The sequence below is a fragment of the Pavona decussata genome, unplaced genomic scaffold (genome assembly GCF_977016875.1).
Source record: "Pavona decussata unplaced genomic scaffold, jaPavDecu1.1 SCAFFOLD_51, whole genome shotgun sequence".
Taxonomy (NCBI): domain Eukaryota; kingdom Metazoa; phylum Cnidaria; class Anthozoa; order Scleractinia; family Agariciidae; genus Pavona; species Pavona decussata.
The window spans coordinates 1,334,810-1,350,442 of NW_028145473.1; the positions used below are offsets into that span (position 1 = coordinate 1,334,810).

The 15,633-nt window shown below is 36.9% G+C and overlaps 1 protein-coding gene across 3 annotated transcripts in view; it reads right to left on the reverse strand.

The window, feature by feature from the left end:
• Window positions 1-15,633, reverse strand: part of LOC146481005 (flap endonuclease GEN homolog 1-like) — a 21,766-nt gene continuing 6,133 nt past the window's right edge. For all 3 annotated transcript variants that reach the window (XM_085108695.1, XM_085108694.1, XM_085108696.1), the window contains 14 exons: window positions 15,038-15,086; window positions 13,505-13,640; window positions 12,461-12,529; window positions 12,242-12,278; window positions 11,199-11,288; window positions 8,841-8,891; window positions 7,436-7,512; window positions 7,231-7,342; window positions 6,655-6,733; window positions 5,609-5,637; window positions 4,943-5,011; window positions 3,449-3,488; window positions 2,497-2,547; window positions 1-2,159 (listed from right to left, as the gene is read on the reverse strand). In XM_085108695.1, coding sequence (XP_084964821.1) covers window positions 2,116-2,159; window positions 2,497-2,547; window positions 3,449-3,488; window positions 4,943-5,011; window positions 5,609-5,637; window positions 6,655-6,733; window positions 7,231-7,342; window positions 7,436-7,512; window positions 8,841-8,891; window positions 11,199-11,288; window positions 12,242-12,278; window positions 12,461-12,529; window positions 13,505-13,640; window positions 15,038-15,086 — 933 coding nt within the window. In that variant the 3' untranslated portion in view covers window positions 1-2,115. The remainder of the gene's footprint in view (window positions 2,160-2,496; window positions 2,548-3,448; window positions 3,489-4,942; window positions 5,012-5,608; window positions 5,638-6,654; window positions 6,734-7,230; window positions 7,343-7,435; window positions 7,513-8,840; window positions 8,892-11,198; window positions 11,289-12,241; window positions 12,279-12,460; window positions 12,530-13,504; window positions 13,641-15,037; window positions 15,087-15,633) is intronic.

The following is a 15,633-nucleotide window of genomic DNA, read 5'->3' on the forward strand; positions in this document are numbered from 1 at the left end:
CCTTGTCTACAAACAAGTGTATTTTTATTAATTCAGCAACAACCACTAACATTGAACAAGATAATGGACATGCAAAGTGTCTTGAAACAGAACGAGAAAAACGTTATGGTAAACAGAACCAAAGTTTTATTGCCAAAACTTAACATAGCATACTGGTACATATCGGTTCTTCAGACGTCATTCAGTGATTTCCTTTGGCAAAAGAATAGAGAGATTGCAAACTACACCGCGGGGAGTTTGACTTTCTCAATACCAAAATTTTCCAAACGAACTACAATATATCGTATCTGCCAATTGAACTCCTAAAATTACTTGATAAATAACAATATTCTTTAAACGTCTTATTGAATACAACTATTAAAATTATCATTATAATCTATATATTTCATATTAAACATCTTTTTTTCATCACTGCAAATATTTTCAATCTCTTACCTATTCTGAGGGCTGCGGATTTCCTCGGTAAGTAAAGTTGCTTACTTCAGTTTCCTCTCAGCGCAAACCCTAGTTTTTTCATCAAACAGGCAAACTTTTGACAGCTCAACGAATTGCTACCTGCACGGATTAGCAAGAATCATCCAATAACAAAAATGCCATGTACATAGCCGCTCGGCAATAACAAATTTATTTAACGACAACGATGGATCCCACAAACCTGTAGCTCAGAGGAAAGTCTTTGCTGACGCTATTGTTTACATTTTGCCTCATCAGTATATTCCAAACAAATGCCCACTGTAAACTAAAAGAGCAAGTCACTCTTGGCATTTAGTGAAAGTATTAGTTTGATATGTTGAAGAAAACCAGAGAAAGTAGGTTAAAAACTGTCAAATTTACAAAGAATGCATGCCTGGGTGGAAAGATTTGCCACCAATCCATGTATTCCTTGCAAAATATTGACACTTTTAACATTCGTTTCTCAAAAACTATTTAAGATAGCGCGCTTAAATTTTCATGAAAATGTTAACTTTTCCAAGCTCTTTCAATTTATAAAAGAACATTGATTTGTAGCTAGTTTTGTCGTTTATGCTAATGCATGCGAAAGGGCCAAGTATGTAAATAACGATCCTCATATTTAAAACAATTACTGTCACTGTGCTTGATACTAAAAAAATCTAATTACATTTATAGACAAGAACTTAAAAAACTTACAAAACATACAACCGATAAGAAAACGTACGTGTTAAAAGTTACATTAAAATTCCAAATCAGCCAGTGTGTTTGTGCGGTTGATCAATGGGCTTCTGATGGCTGATTTAAAAGAACTAGTACTCTTTTTCAGTTTTTCGTTAATAAGTGTGGAAGACTGTAGCCACATTGTGTACAACTAACTGTTTACGATTTGCTTTATTCGTTTACGCAACCGAATCACACCAGATTGTACTGAACAGGCCTGGTTTGTCTTACATGACCTGAGTTGTTATTTATCAGCGACATGTTCCTGAAGAGTACGTTAGTTAGGTTTGACTTTAACGTAAATTGGAATCCAGCCCTGCAGAATACGTTACCAAAAGAACGCTACAAAAAGAAGAACTGAGTTGCTGGTCACAAAAATACTTATAGCATAGACTACATTTACTTAATTCGATTTTACCGGAATCCACCCCTTGATCACGCGTCACCACAGGAAAAAAAACTACAAAAAACACTATTTTGATACACCTAAATAAAATAAATAGCTCACTAATTTATGAGAACCATGCTTTTTACAATACTAAAAAAATACGCTAACTTCCGAGGCCCTATGCGCCATGTTGGCGCCAGGGGACAAGTGAAGTGAAGTGAACTTCCGAGTACCAAAGCAACCTTGTTTTGTAGTTTAAAAATTATCTTGAAGTGCTCAGTGGAACAAGAGAGACTGTTTTCACAAGCAACAAAGGTTGTTCCAAAAAAAAGTTAATCCGTGAAAAAGTATACTCGATTTACGGTGTTCTAGACATGACTAACAACAAATGTGTGATATTCCTTGCTTGGAGGACTTCTGTTTGGTGCCATTTTCGTTTCACTTTTCCTCCCAAAATATAACATGCCACCAGAGCTTTTTTCCCAGGAAAAGAGATGTAAGGGGAGAGAAGGCATGATCACAGGTTACCAAGAATAGAGTGGCGTATTCACAGTTTATTGCTTCTCTGCGTCTATTCTTGACTCCTTTTCTTCCATTCCTAGAAATAAAAAATAACAAGAATTATAAACTGAACTAATAGTATCTTAAAATTGAACTGACAATGATGCATGCTTGTCTGTTTAGGAAAGTGTTTGTTTTTTGGGGGGGACGGAGGGGGTGGGAGTGGAGGTACATTATACAAATCAAGGGCAAATTAATGTACAAGTAAGAAATTGACACAAACATACAAGGTTCATGAACTTCTTTGCATGTTCACTTTAAATTTAATATTAATTAGCTATTTATTATCTTTTCTATTACATTTGTAATTTATTCTGTGTGGCAAAATAATAAAAATAATAAATAAATAAAATAATAATAAATATATTATGTACCATTTTTCAGCAGTTCATCCATAAAAAGTTGCCTTTTTGCAGGAGTAGTGACTGGAGAAAGAAAATAATGTTGTCAGTGAGAGGGTCATTTCCAGGGAATGGAAATGAGGGAATGAGGGAATGGTGCCTCAGTGGAAAACTACAAATATTTATGAAAATACCATATTATTTCGCTACTACACCATTTTACCATATAAGGACAAGAAAACGGAAAATATGACAGGTCGTGTACAGTATCGTTTCTCAATAGGTCATTTCCGAGTTGCTGTGTACCTCATTATGAAAGCGAGGCTAAGTGCAAAGCTTTTCATATTATGAAAATAAGTTTTGTTTGCATACGAATGAAAACTAATTTTCATAATAAAAACGTGGCACATCGCGTTCATGATGAGGTTCAAAGCAACTCGAAAATGGCTTATTTGAGTGGTCTACGCGATCGTTGGAGCTAAAATCACAGATCAAATCTAGTGGCATAATAGAATTTTTAAAGGTAATACTAGCGCATATTTTACTCATTGATCGCGTTGGAACTCGGAGAAATACGAACCATCTTATCCATGCGTATTATCTGTAAAACCACTCTTTCTTTTTGCATAAATACGATAGCTGGAAATTTGAAAAGAAAAGCTTGAAGCTTTTGAAATTATCTTCAAGTACGTTGTTTAACGAGTACACATGGTCTGTATATTTCATTATTTCAAACTTCTAGCATTGCAGTGTGCTATACTAAAAAGTAAAACTAAACCACACTGAGAAATTCCTGTTCAAGTATATTCAAACTTCGCCCTCAAAATTCCGAGAACTTTGACGAAGCTAAGAAATTTAGCTCCTGTTGACATGAATGACAGGAATTTTTTCAGTTATTAATTCATTCACTTGAAGAAATCCCCAGATCTTTCAAAATTGTTGAAGCATACATAAATATTGTAAGTTGATTGTATTCTTTCTTTACCTGGTCTTTTTGTTTGCTTTCTTTTTGTACCGTCCGCGCCCTAAAATTAAAAACAACAAAACATTATTCAACAACAGATAATGGGCCGTTTGCCGCTAACGGTCACATGGTACAAAAAACACCTAACTGGAGAGCAAGCTACGCACTGGGACATCCAAAACAAAAAAGATCAAATTTGACTGGATGAAGTCGCTTTGTTTTGGATGTCCCAGTGCGTGGCTAGCTTTTCAGCAAGGTGTTTCAGTATTGTACCATGTGACCGTTAGCTGCAAAGGGCCCATCAGAACGAAATTACCGTGATTTTCTTTCGGGATTGAGTCATGTGATTGTGCTGGACCTTTCTCTCTTTATGCATGCATTTATGTCAAGAGTATGCACGAACCGCGGCGACTGATTCCGACAATACACGAAATATTCACAAGAAGACTTTTCTATATTCTCAATAATTTATTTACTACATTCTGTTGTTGGCGTATTAGAAACCACATGCACTTTTGATTGAAATCTTGACGTACGAAACTGTTCCGCATTCCAACACTCCTAAAATTTATTTTAAAAGGAAATTGAACATAAGATTTTTTTTTTTCCAAAATGTAGTAAATAATTTTAATTTGTCTAAGATTTTCGATGACGGGAATAACTGTTATTTGTGTCCAACATTTTGCCGCGAATATGGAATACAGTAAACACAAACATTCTTAAAAGAAACTACTTTTTTCAAGGTTAGCCTGAATAAGTCTTCATATATTTATTGTAAGGTTCTTATATAACAGGTGTCTAAAATGACGAATTTCAGCCTGGAGGTTCTTAATCCACTTGTTCTTTTATGCTGGTGTTTACTGTATCAGAAATACACGAGGCGGGGGGGGGGGGGGGGAGGGGGAGGTAAACTTAAGTAATGTATTGTGATGTGACAGAAACGAAATTGCAGAAAACCTTTCATAAAGAAAATCACACGTTTCGAAGTCTAAATTTCACATTTTTAATCCCTTAGAATCCAATAACTTTCAACGAGTTTTGAAATCGCAAAATCTGCGTCTGTCTAACTTAAGTAGCTTTAAAATATCAGCACAAAACGCGATCCGCCTGTAAAAAGGAAAACCACGATCTAATTCCATCATCCGCTAATATGCCTTTCAACTTTCAGCGGAACCGAACTTCAAACTTTAGGGATTTAAGGATTTAGAAGGTAATACCTACCCCAGAAATTTTGCTCATGAATTTATTCTTGGTCAGGGGTCAGGTTGAATAGCTTTTACATGTTTATATCTTCCAATTGCTGTTTTTCACATGTTGTACCAATAGCGATTTTTACTATTTACAAGGATTGCTTTTGTTTTTTTAAATGTGCCAATCATTACACCAGGGAGCTCGTTCTTTCACAAGCGAATTCGTCTTTGTTTGGCACATTGATATCAATCGGTGACGTGACGTGAAGCATCGCTATAACAAACAGATAAATGGAATAAATTAAAGATACAAAAACACGGATACCATTTCAGATGCCTTCCTTTTTCTTGGTGCAAAATGACTACACAGCGTTCTGTTCGTTTTCGGCGTCTCCTAAAAAATGAAAATAATCTTGCTGAATAAAAAAAATGAATACAAATTTCGGTGACTTTGAAGGTATAGATCACAAAAACATTAAATCGGCATGCTCGTAAATAAGACAGTAGAAGACTGATGGGGTCTGTTGTATGATAAACATGGACCTCATGCTTTTCTTTTTTTCACAAATGGACCGAGACTAATTTGCTAAATTAGAATTTATATTCAGTGTACTCCCGCAGACTTTTTAAAATAAATTCTCAGTCACTTATTCCATGTATTATTTGTTAAATTAGTAATATTAGTTTGTAACGAATTAATGTAATGTTCAGTGTGGTTACCTGCTTAATAAATGTATATTTTCTTAAAAAAGTCGAGCTCCGTATGTGAACAAACACGAAGGAGGGCAATATAAAATTGATTCAATTTATTCCTTTAGACCGAACAAAACCGTGCAGCAAGTCAGATTGTTTCAACGGAAACAGCAGTTTCTTGGGGGTAAATGGAACACTTTTTAACCGGAGGGAAATCCCCAAACAGAGACTTCCTGATTTTACTTGTAAATGGTAAAAAACCGTAGTTACAAGTATAAACAACAGAAATGCAGCTCACCATTGTAACATTCTGTCTTCTTTTACACTCTGTCAAGAACATTGTACAACGTAAATTAGAATCACTCGTTGAAGGGAAATATAAAATTGATTCACTTATGGAGGCAGCGTGGTCGAGTGGTTAGGGCACCGGACTTGAAATCCGGTGGTCCCGGGTTGAAGTCCTGCTCTGACTGCTAGGTGGAGTTGTTTCTCGGTAGCCCCAAGTTCAACTCCTCGGACGCGCTTGCCTCCTGCCAGTTGGGATTTTTAACCATGTTATTTTCAGTTTGTGTTTATTTCGTTATGAAGTTTAATGCTCGGCCCCACTAGCACTTGTGCTATAAACACTGCCGAGGGTAAATAAAGGTTATTTATTTATTTATTTTATTTTTTTGAAATATTCACAGTTCAAGCAAAATAAACCCAGTGTGCCAATTTGTTTAACAATCAAAGCAATGCGGCAGCCTCTTTGTTGATCGTTTCTTGATTCATTTGACTCTTATTTTATTTATAATACTATTTCCACTGGACGAAAAGAAATACTGTCTACCATACTGCAGCAGGCTTAATGTTTTACGACTTTGGTTGACTTAAAGGGAAAATGTTACTGGAATTTGATGTTATATCAAAAACTCCAAAACATTCTTTTTATCAACAGAAACCTAAATGTACTGCTTATATTTGTTGTAGATTGTTACCTCGGTGTACTAGGATTACCGATAATTGTCTCTGGCCACAGATGGACTGGACTAGAATGGACTGCAACTTGAAAAATGTTAGGCTAACTGTTTTCAAGTTCTTCCATTTTTGTTCCTCAAAGATTACGCTACAGCAGGTTATGAGTCATGATCAATGATTTCTTTTTCTTGATGTTCAAGATTATTTTGTGACAAAGTGAAGGTGTTGTTGCACCATTTTAACCAAAAAAGGTCAAAATCCCCGTTATACTTCCCCTTCAATTCGAGTGGCGTTTTAAAGTCACATATCGAATGAGCCTAGTCACATCTTTTTGAAAATTTAGGTACTATCGCTTAGAGTTAAAACTTAGAAACTTTGTCGACTTACTTGACTTTTTAGCGGACTGTTTTGTCGCTTCTGCCTTGTTGAATTCCTCTACCAGATTAGGATAGGCTTGATTGAAAAGCTATAAGAGGAATAAAATGCAACTGAACAACAAAAACACCCATCCAGTCAATGCAGGTATCATGGACCAGAAACTGGTGTTCGCGTTTAAACTAACTTTGAGCAAACTGTTAGCAGTAATCCCAATGAGCCAAAGTATTCAGTTTTAAAGACTTAATAAAGAGTTTCCCTTAATAACGATCATTTTTTAAACTGGCGACCTAACAAAGCGATAACGTTTTTTTTTTATTTGATTTTTTTCTGTGAAGAGGTTTATAATTCTAAGAGAGCCTAAAAAAATGATTTTTTTTTCAATCTCTGACCGAACCAATCATGTTTCGTTGACCAAAGCAAAAACAAATACCCTTAAGAATGGAAAAATTCTGCAGTATCGAAAGTTGAATCTCAAAATGCCAGTGGCAAGTCCTTCCGTCGGTCCATCTATGTTCAAAAAGCCTTGTTACCTTAAGTTCAGGGTTCAGGACATTCAATGTTTAATCATTAAAAGACTCAAGGTACCTCCCTGGCTTCAACAGTCTGAAAAGTAGTAGGCCATGTTTCGCCAAGTTCTGCATTCTGCCACTCAACCTCGTAACATTCTACTTTCTCCTGCATTCGACATTTAACTATCCTGTAAGAAATATGAAAATTGTGAAATTAATGAAGTTCCCTCGCAGTTTCTGAACAATGCTTTGTTTAAATGATGTCACTGTAAACGTCTTACCTCATTGGTTCAACCAACGTTTTGGTGCCTTGATCACGAGCTGATTCCATTTGCCGATATGTGATTAATAACAGAACCTTAAAAGAATGATATTCGTAAATGTGGCATTAGTAAATGGCTTACCGCAGGGTTTCAAAGTAGAAACCAGCGTTATAGTTTAGCAACCTTTTACTGTCTTTTCCTTTGGGCCCTATTATAATTGGTCGCTAATTATTCACAGGCTCAAGTTTAGAAATGTCTTGCTAAGGAATTTCTCCACACAGATGACGTAATCTGTGCTTCGCATGCTGATTACTGACCAGCATTTCCTTGACAATAATTATGGCTTGGTCAACCACAGATCACCAAAGCGTGATGTGACACAGGTCACCATGCAAGCGTGATGTAAGAGTTTGTATGGCGTTAAAATTAAATCGAAAATTAGACAACAATGTTCCCACAACAACCCACAAAAGTTATAATAAAGTCTGAAAAAGCTTACCCGGTGTGTTTTGCTGAAGGCCTGTGTCTCAATAAATGAACTTCTACGAGAAAAAGTTGCTCCGGAAGGATCGCACATCATCCTTCCTGGTATGTGGTGTGGCAGGTAAGCGTGTGCTTAACTTTCAAACAAATTTTAGCGAGGTTTTCGAAGTGCTTTCTTCAAACGACGGGTCAAATTATATTCAATTCCGACTTCAAGTTTCCAACCTGGCCACTAACATAATACAGTGATACACGTGGACCAGCCGCTGAGAGATAAACCGCTCATAACGGCGATTGGAAGCACTGAGAAGCCTTGAAAACACAGCAAAACACACCGGGTAAGCTTTGTCAGACTTTATTACGTGGGTTGTTGTGGGAATATTGCTGTCTAATTTTCGATTTAATTTAAACGCCATACAACTCTTATATCACGCTTACATGGTGATCTAGGCCACATCACGCTTTGGTGACCTGTGGATATCCACAGGAGGTCTGAGATGACATGAGATAACTCAAGTGAGCAAAACACTTGAATTAGAACTTCGAACTGGATTCTGGGGATACCGGAACTGGTGTCAAAAGTTCGGAGTAGTTTTTAATACCCTCTCGACTAAAGAAAAGGCTGGATAGAGGCGCCACTATCAGTATATTTTAAACCTAGCTATTATGAGCAAAAACTACATTTCCTAAACGAAACCCGAGTAAACTCCGTCACAGTGACTTGTTTAGACTAAAAATAAACATAAAGCGCTTTCTTTACAGTCCACAAAATTATAAAAACGTGTTCAGTTGGTATTGGAACATTAAGTATATTCACAGTTCTTTCCACGCGGAAGATACTATGAAGGGACTAGCCTCAACACGACAGCCTGCCAATTTTTTAAAGTCGTATCGTGCATTACTAATATCGTACATTTTGCATTGTTATGTGGATCCCTACCTTCTCTTGGGTCCTTTTTTCTTTCAAATGGAGATTATCCTTACAAAATTCCTTTGAAATACAGAAAATCACTAATGTCAAACCTATATTGATCTGATCGATCTCAAAGTAAACGTGACCCCAAAAATGAGGTCGCCCTTACCTTTTATGAAAACCCCAACTGCATGACGTTTATTTTCGTTACCTTTATTGTTCGAGAAAAATTAAGCAGGGCTATCCTTAAGCTTGTAATCAATTGACGTAACCTCTTCTTAGAAGTCACAGAGAGAGGTATCAACGGTATCTGTATGTGGGTCTCTCGGCCCTCTCTGTCAAACTCGCCTTTCCCTGAAATTAGCCAGTTGTACCTGTATAATACGGTCAAACTCCACTAAGCGCTGGGTCACCCATCTCTGAGGATGAATGCTAATGTACAGCTTTAACTGTGTCAACAATGGTGTGGCAAGTCTGATCTCTATCTTGATATGGAGAGCTGAAGTTAAAAACTTCGTGCGGAAAATTTTTAAACTTGGCGCACTATTTTCCATATTAGGTAAGACTCCGACTAATGGCTCATAGTCAGAGTTTTTGAGCCAATTAGAGAGCTAGAAATGCAATAGTCGGAGCTGAGAATATACTAATTAACAATTATTCCACGAGCGCGCGTTGGATATGAGATGATAGATAGCCAACGAGGCGCGTATAATGTTTCATTGTAAAAAAAAAACCAAACAATCAAGAAATATTGCTAGATCTTGCTGATTTCCAGAAGGCATTTAATGGTCGCTATTTCTCGGTCATGGTATAATGGCTCATGCATGTCCCATGGCCGCTAAGCCAATCAATTCCTGGAATGCATTATACAATACTCAATATTCATGAATGCAGCCCGATAGCCCTATTTAAAAGCATGCAGTCAAGTAACTCTCAACAACTTAAGCTGTCAGCTTTGGAGGGGAGTACGTTGAAACTGAGTTGTCTGTGCTTTTAACGTCAATTCAACAGTTCACGGGAAGGTGACAGCAAACACATTAAATATTACTGTCCTTCTGATCTACTAAATTATCCCATTTATTTCCCACCTGGCCTCATGTACACAAGCTTCAAATAAAAACAGAACTTGTATTCCAATTGCAATTGCAGTCAGTTGCAGTACCTATCAATAACCATACGTACTCCTTATGTTTCCATGACACGCATATCGGCTAAGGTTTTTCCGAAGTGAAGTCCAATGAGGAACAAACGATCCCTTCGGAAGATTACTGGAACACTTCCAAAGATGTTCCTTGGAATTTTCAAAATTTCGATGGGAAGTCTTACAAAGATTTCAAAACTTGTATGTTCCAAAGACTGCCAAAGATTTCTAAAGACGACATGAACATTTCCGAAGAATTTGAAAGTCGATCAAAAATCTGCGACTTTGATAGAAGTCGAACAATTCCACGGTGACGAGGATTTCCGAAGTAACCAAAGACTTCCAAAGCGTCCCGAAGACCATCCGTAAACTTCAGAAGTCAGCATGAAAACTGGCGATCACAAAGTGAAAATTTCTAAAGCTTAGTCCTTCTTAATGATTTTGAAGAAGTTGGTTATGGTTCGTGACTAGTACTATATTTTTATTGCATATATTAAAAATAACAGATCGTAAGACTACCTAGCAATTAGTCGGGATTAATTAATTCATTCATTCATTCATTCATTCATAAATTGAAGGCTTGCGTAAATATTGACAACTTTCAAAACATTCCTCGAACCCGCTTATCCCTATAATTGCACTTTATATATAAGATCGTACGATTACCTAATACAAATTGTCACACACCGTACCACATAGACCTTTCTCATAAATGGCGGCCGATTTATTATTCTTTTCAATAAATGTTAATTAGCCCTACTAGCCTCATTTCAGGGTAAAAATTCTTTTGAATTTTGTACACGCTGACGAGGCTAGTAAGGCCAATTTTTATGAAAACAAAAGAATAATTTATCGGCCGCCATTTATGAAAAAGGTTTATACATGATTATTAAAAACTGGATCATTGTATAATGCAATTCCAGGGATTTGATTGGCTTAGCGGCCATGGTATATGAGCTATTATACCATGCCCGAGAATAGGGATCATTAAAATGGTCTTCTGGTCGTTCTTGCTAAGCGAAACCAGCCATAACTTACAATATTTCTTGATTATTTTTAATAAAACAATTATTCCACTCGCGCTTGTTGGATATGAGATGATTATAGCCAACTCGGCGCTTCGCGCCTCGTTGGCTATCTATCATCTCATATCCAACGCGCGCTCGTGGAATAATTGTTAAATATATTTTATACGTTGCAAGTTGTTTCAAAATAAATCAAATAACACTGGACATAAATTTCACCTGCAGTCTTGGTAGATCTATAGGCGCAGTCTTCAAAGAAACTTGTGGAAGGACTTCAGAGTCTCTAGGACGTAGATACTCCTGAATTACCTGTTCGTGATGAAATCAGCATAAACTTCGTTTACATATATTTCTAGCTCACGTCGTGCAATTAATATGAAGTAGTATATGCTCACCTACTTATAAGAAGTCTTAAAACGACGTTTTAGCGACTTAGGGTGAATCAAAGAAATGCCGTTACCCTTTTTTTCTTTTGTTAAATGACCAAACACAAGGTTTGAACATGATTTGAAGCAACTATAGGAAGGCAAAAAGAAATGCTACTAAAGAAGACCTTAAAAAATGATAACAGCCCTGGAGACTAAAAATGGCGGTCTCTTATCACCTCAATCTCTGGGGCAACGAGCTATTTTTTTTAAAAAAAAAAACATTGTAAATAGAGTTTGATCACAACTAGGGATGAAAATGACTTGGTTAACGACGTTTTTGAACGGCATGTTAGGTAACTTATGCATAAATTGACCTTCTATTTTCTTACAAGATTCTTCAGAGCGCGGGGGAAATAAAGACTGCAGGAATTTTAATGAGAGCGATACCATGATGTGGGGGTAGGGGTGGGGAAAAGAAAATAATAGCTCTCTCACGTGTTTGCTTTGCTTACCTATTCGCCCAACGTTTGACTTCCGTGTGTCATTTATTTTGACAATATTAATTAACTTACTTTTGTAATCTAATTATAATGTATAATAACGTAATATAGCGTAACATAATATGATATTGTCATTTAACGGAATAGTTAGTTGTGTAGGATCTGAAGTTTCGATTGAATTTATAAAGCTTAGAATTTTACTTTCATACAGAATAGAGTCAAGAACTTACAAATTCAACCGAAATAAAATGATATTGTATTAAATATTGTAATATTGCAATGAATGTACCTTATGCTTGAAATAAATTTATAAAGGGACAAATATGTTTTGAAGTAAATAACAAAACAACTGTTATTGTCATTGTTGCTGTTATTTCTTAATTGGGAGGCTCACCTCTCGATGTGGAAAGTTCTTGTTCTTCAAAGCTTTGCTATAAGTTGAGAATGGGGGCAATCAATTTAAAATGTGAGTAAACGCTTTTTGAAACTGATTGAAATTAATGGAATCAGTCAGAATCAGTTAAAATCAGAATTGCAATAGCTATTGAACATATTGCGTACATGCATAGAGCAAAAGAGTCTTCTGGATAAAGAGTATATCATATTCACGTACCATTTAATAGACTTCTCTATTTTCGAAAGATATTCATCGTTCCATGTTTTCTTTGTCCATTCATCAAACCTTGTTTTTCAATAGAAAAAAATGTAAATTTTTAACGACAAGTAAGAACACAGAAAAACAAATCAATGGGATAAAAAAGACGTATCCTTAGTCTGCGTGATCCAGACTTCATGTTTTCCAGTATCGACTTGGAGTTACGGATCAGTGTCTCATAAGAGTGAAATCTGTTGGTTCTAGTGCGAAAACCCGATGGATTTATTATCAGTCTTAAATGGAACTCATCGCTAACAAGGTCAGTATGTATGTGAATTTGTTGACATAGCTTTGGTGGTTTGATGTATTCGATTAAAGATCAAAAAGCTATACTGATGATCAGACAACACTTAGAGGGAGGGGGGTTGGGGCTACTTTATAAAAAGGACGGGAGTGGTCGTTGTATCTTTTGATAGGCGAATTTGTGGATTAGTACCACTTAAGGCGCAAAAATCAAAACTGACTACTACAGCTAATGATGATATCTTTTAGGAAATTGAGCCTGAATTACGGCAGGAACCGCGTTTGTCAGTGACCTGATGTGGTACCTTTTAGGGGCGAAACTGAGTTGGGCACGCCAAAAACCTTCATTCTGGTACTATTTTTTTATATATTATAGGGTGTTTCCAAAGATTTCCGTCAATTTTAAATGAAAGTCTCCCATTCCCACCGATCAGAAAACATTAATAGGTAGACATTCTCTAGAGTCCGCCACAAATACGGGAATCTGATTGGCTGTCGTGAAAGTCTGTTTGCTAACCGAACTTTGCAGCTTAACCATGACGTCACTGTAATCCAGGGAGGGTCATTTTCTTCACAGAGAGGAGGAGTGGAGTTTAGTAGTTTAACAATTAAATAAATAAGGGCCATTAACAGGGTCCTTTCTTAATGGTGCTAAGACTTTCACGTACTGACGTCATTGTGGGTCTGTGCTTAAATAGGTCATGGGTAAGGGCCAATCACAACGCGCGCAGAGTCTTATAGTTATTATGTAAATGTCACCTGTTAATCAAGCTGCGATGATTGATAGCTGTGATCAGTTTCATCGCTTTTTTTCCTCCAACTCCCGGCACTCCTTGAGGAAGGTAATCACATCCGAGAAGAACTCCAAGTGCTATAAGGTTCTCCCTGTTGAGATCTACAAATGCAGAGTGCAACCCTAGAATTATCCATTTTAGAGTGGAATAGATCTAAGTTAAAGTAACCTCTTTTTAGCAAACAAAAGGACCTTCACGGGATGATCGAATAATGGCATATCGTCACAAGTAGATATAATAGGATGTAAGTAAGATATAAGTAGCCAAACCAAATCGTCAGACGTGACAAGTCACTCTCACAGACGTTACAAGTAGTAGCACAGTGTCGCAAAATGCTAAAGATGACTACAGACCGTTACAAGACGTTACAATTAGTTACACATAAACACAAGCACTACCTTTAGTGACAAGACGTTACAAATACTTCCACGGCGTTACAAGAGAGCACAAGTAGTTACAAATCGTCACAAGACGTTCTAGAAATATGTCCACCGCGACAATACGTTACAAATAGTTTCACACGTTAAACCGTTGTAAGACGATACAAATAGTTATACACCGCCGTAACATGATGGAAATAGCTCGTCAAAACACGAAAGGTTACTCATAGTAGGGCAACAGCGCGGTCGAGTGGTTAGGTGACAAACATAAAATCCGTAAATGGCGGGTTCAAGGCCAATAGTCGGAGTTGTTTTACCGTACATGCTAGTATGACGCAAAGCTAAGGTTACGCTTGTAATTAAAAAGCCAGCTGGAATTCTTGAACGGGATTCGAACCCATGACCTCTGCGCTGCCAGTGCAGTGCTCTACCAACTGAGCTTTCAAGTCAACTGGGAGCTGGTCATATTGTGAGTTCGTAATATACCCGTGAAGGATGAATTAATAAATATGAATATATGAAACATCATATATTGAACTGCGGATGAAAGATTAGATAGAGGAAAGATCCTCGCAGTTAGTACGCGAAAAGAAAGCCTGAAAAAAATTCAGGCTTGAACGAGTTGGCTTGATAGCTCAATTGGTGGAGCACTGCACCGGCATCGCAGAGGCCATGGGTTCGAATCCCGATCAAGCCTGAATTTTTTTCAGGCTTTCTTTTCGCAGCTGCTTAAGTTGCGTACTAACTGCGAGAATCTTTTTTCTATCTAATCTTTCATCTGCAGTTCATTATATGATGTTTCATATATTCATATATATTACTTTAAGTTTATGTTAAATTTGATTCCAGTTTTCGAGTGGACTGTCTGCAAACTAGCTTGAGACCTTTGGGTCACAAGGCGTCAGCAGCAGAGGTACTACTGCAACATAAATTCTGGTAAAATATTTGCCAATTTATTCCACAGAGTACTGCAGGATGTTCTTCGGAATTACTTTCCTACTTTAAATCAAGGTATATTAGAAGAAAAATCCCAGTAAATATTTAAATTTATCATATGTTAATCTTACACCCTTTTACTTATTCAGCCTGGCTGATAAAACATGATTACGTGTACTTACTTAGCTGAGACTCAATATCCTCCATTTTGTAGCATTCTACAGAAGGATCCTAAAAGGTAATAATTTAAATAAGAGGAAATGTATACAAATGCATTGTCATTACACATTTTTTTTCTCTGAAGCTCTCTACCTTGATCATGAAGTTGAATAAAATTTCACCACCGTGGAGTTTAAGCAATGTTTAAAAAAACGAGCAGGAGTGTTTTATCGAGTGTTTTATGTGGGTCGCGGTCAATAAAATTAACCTTGTCCGAGAGCGGACAGCGTCCGGTCTCATCAGTTTAGCATGTTGTAAAACTGCTGAGGTCTGATTAGGAGTAAGCCGTATGTCTCTATCTCGTAGTTACTAAAACAAGGAATGACCTAAAATGATCTAAAATAAATCTGACATATTCTAAAATGATCTAAATGAAGTGAAACCAAGATGAAATTACAGAATTACAGAACTAAGTGCTTACCAAAGTAAAGGCTGATACCAGGAAACTGCTGTGAACTGCCGGAAAGACCGAAGAAGACTCGAAAAGTGCCGATGGTTGCACGAAAGCCGATTCGATGACAAAGTTGCGTACACAAACCGCACTAGAGCGAATTTTTTT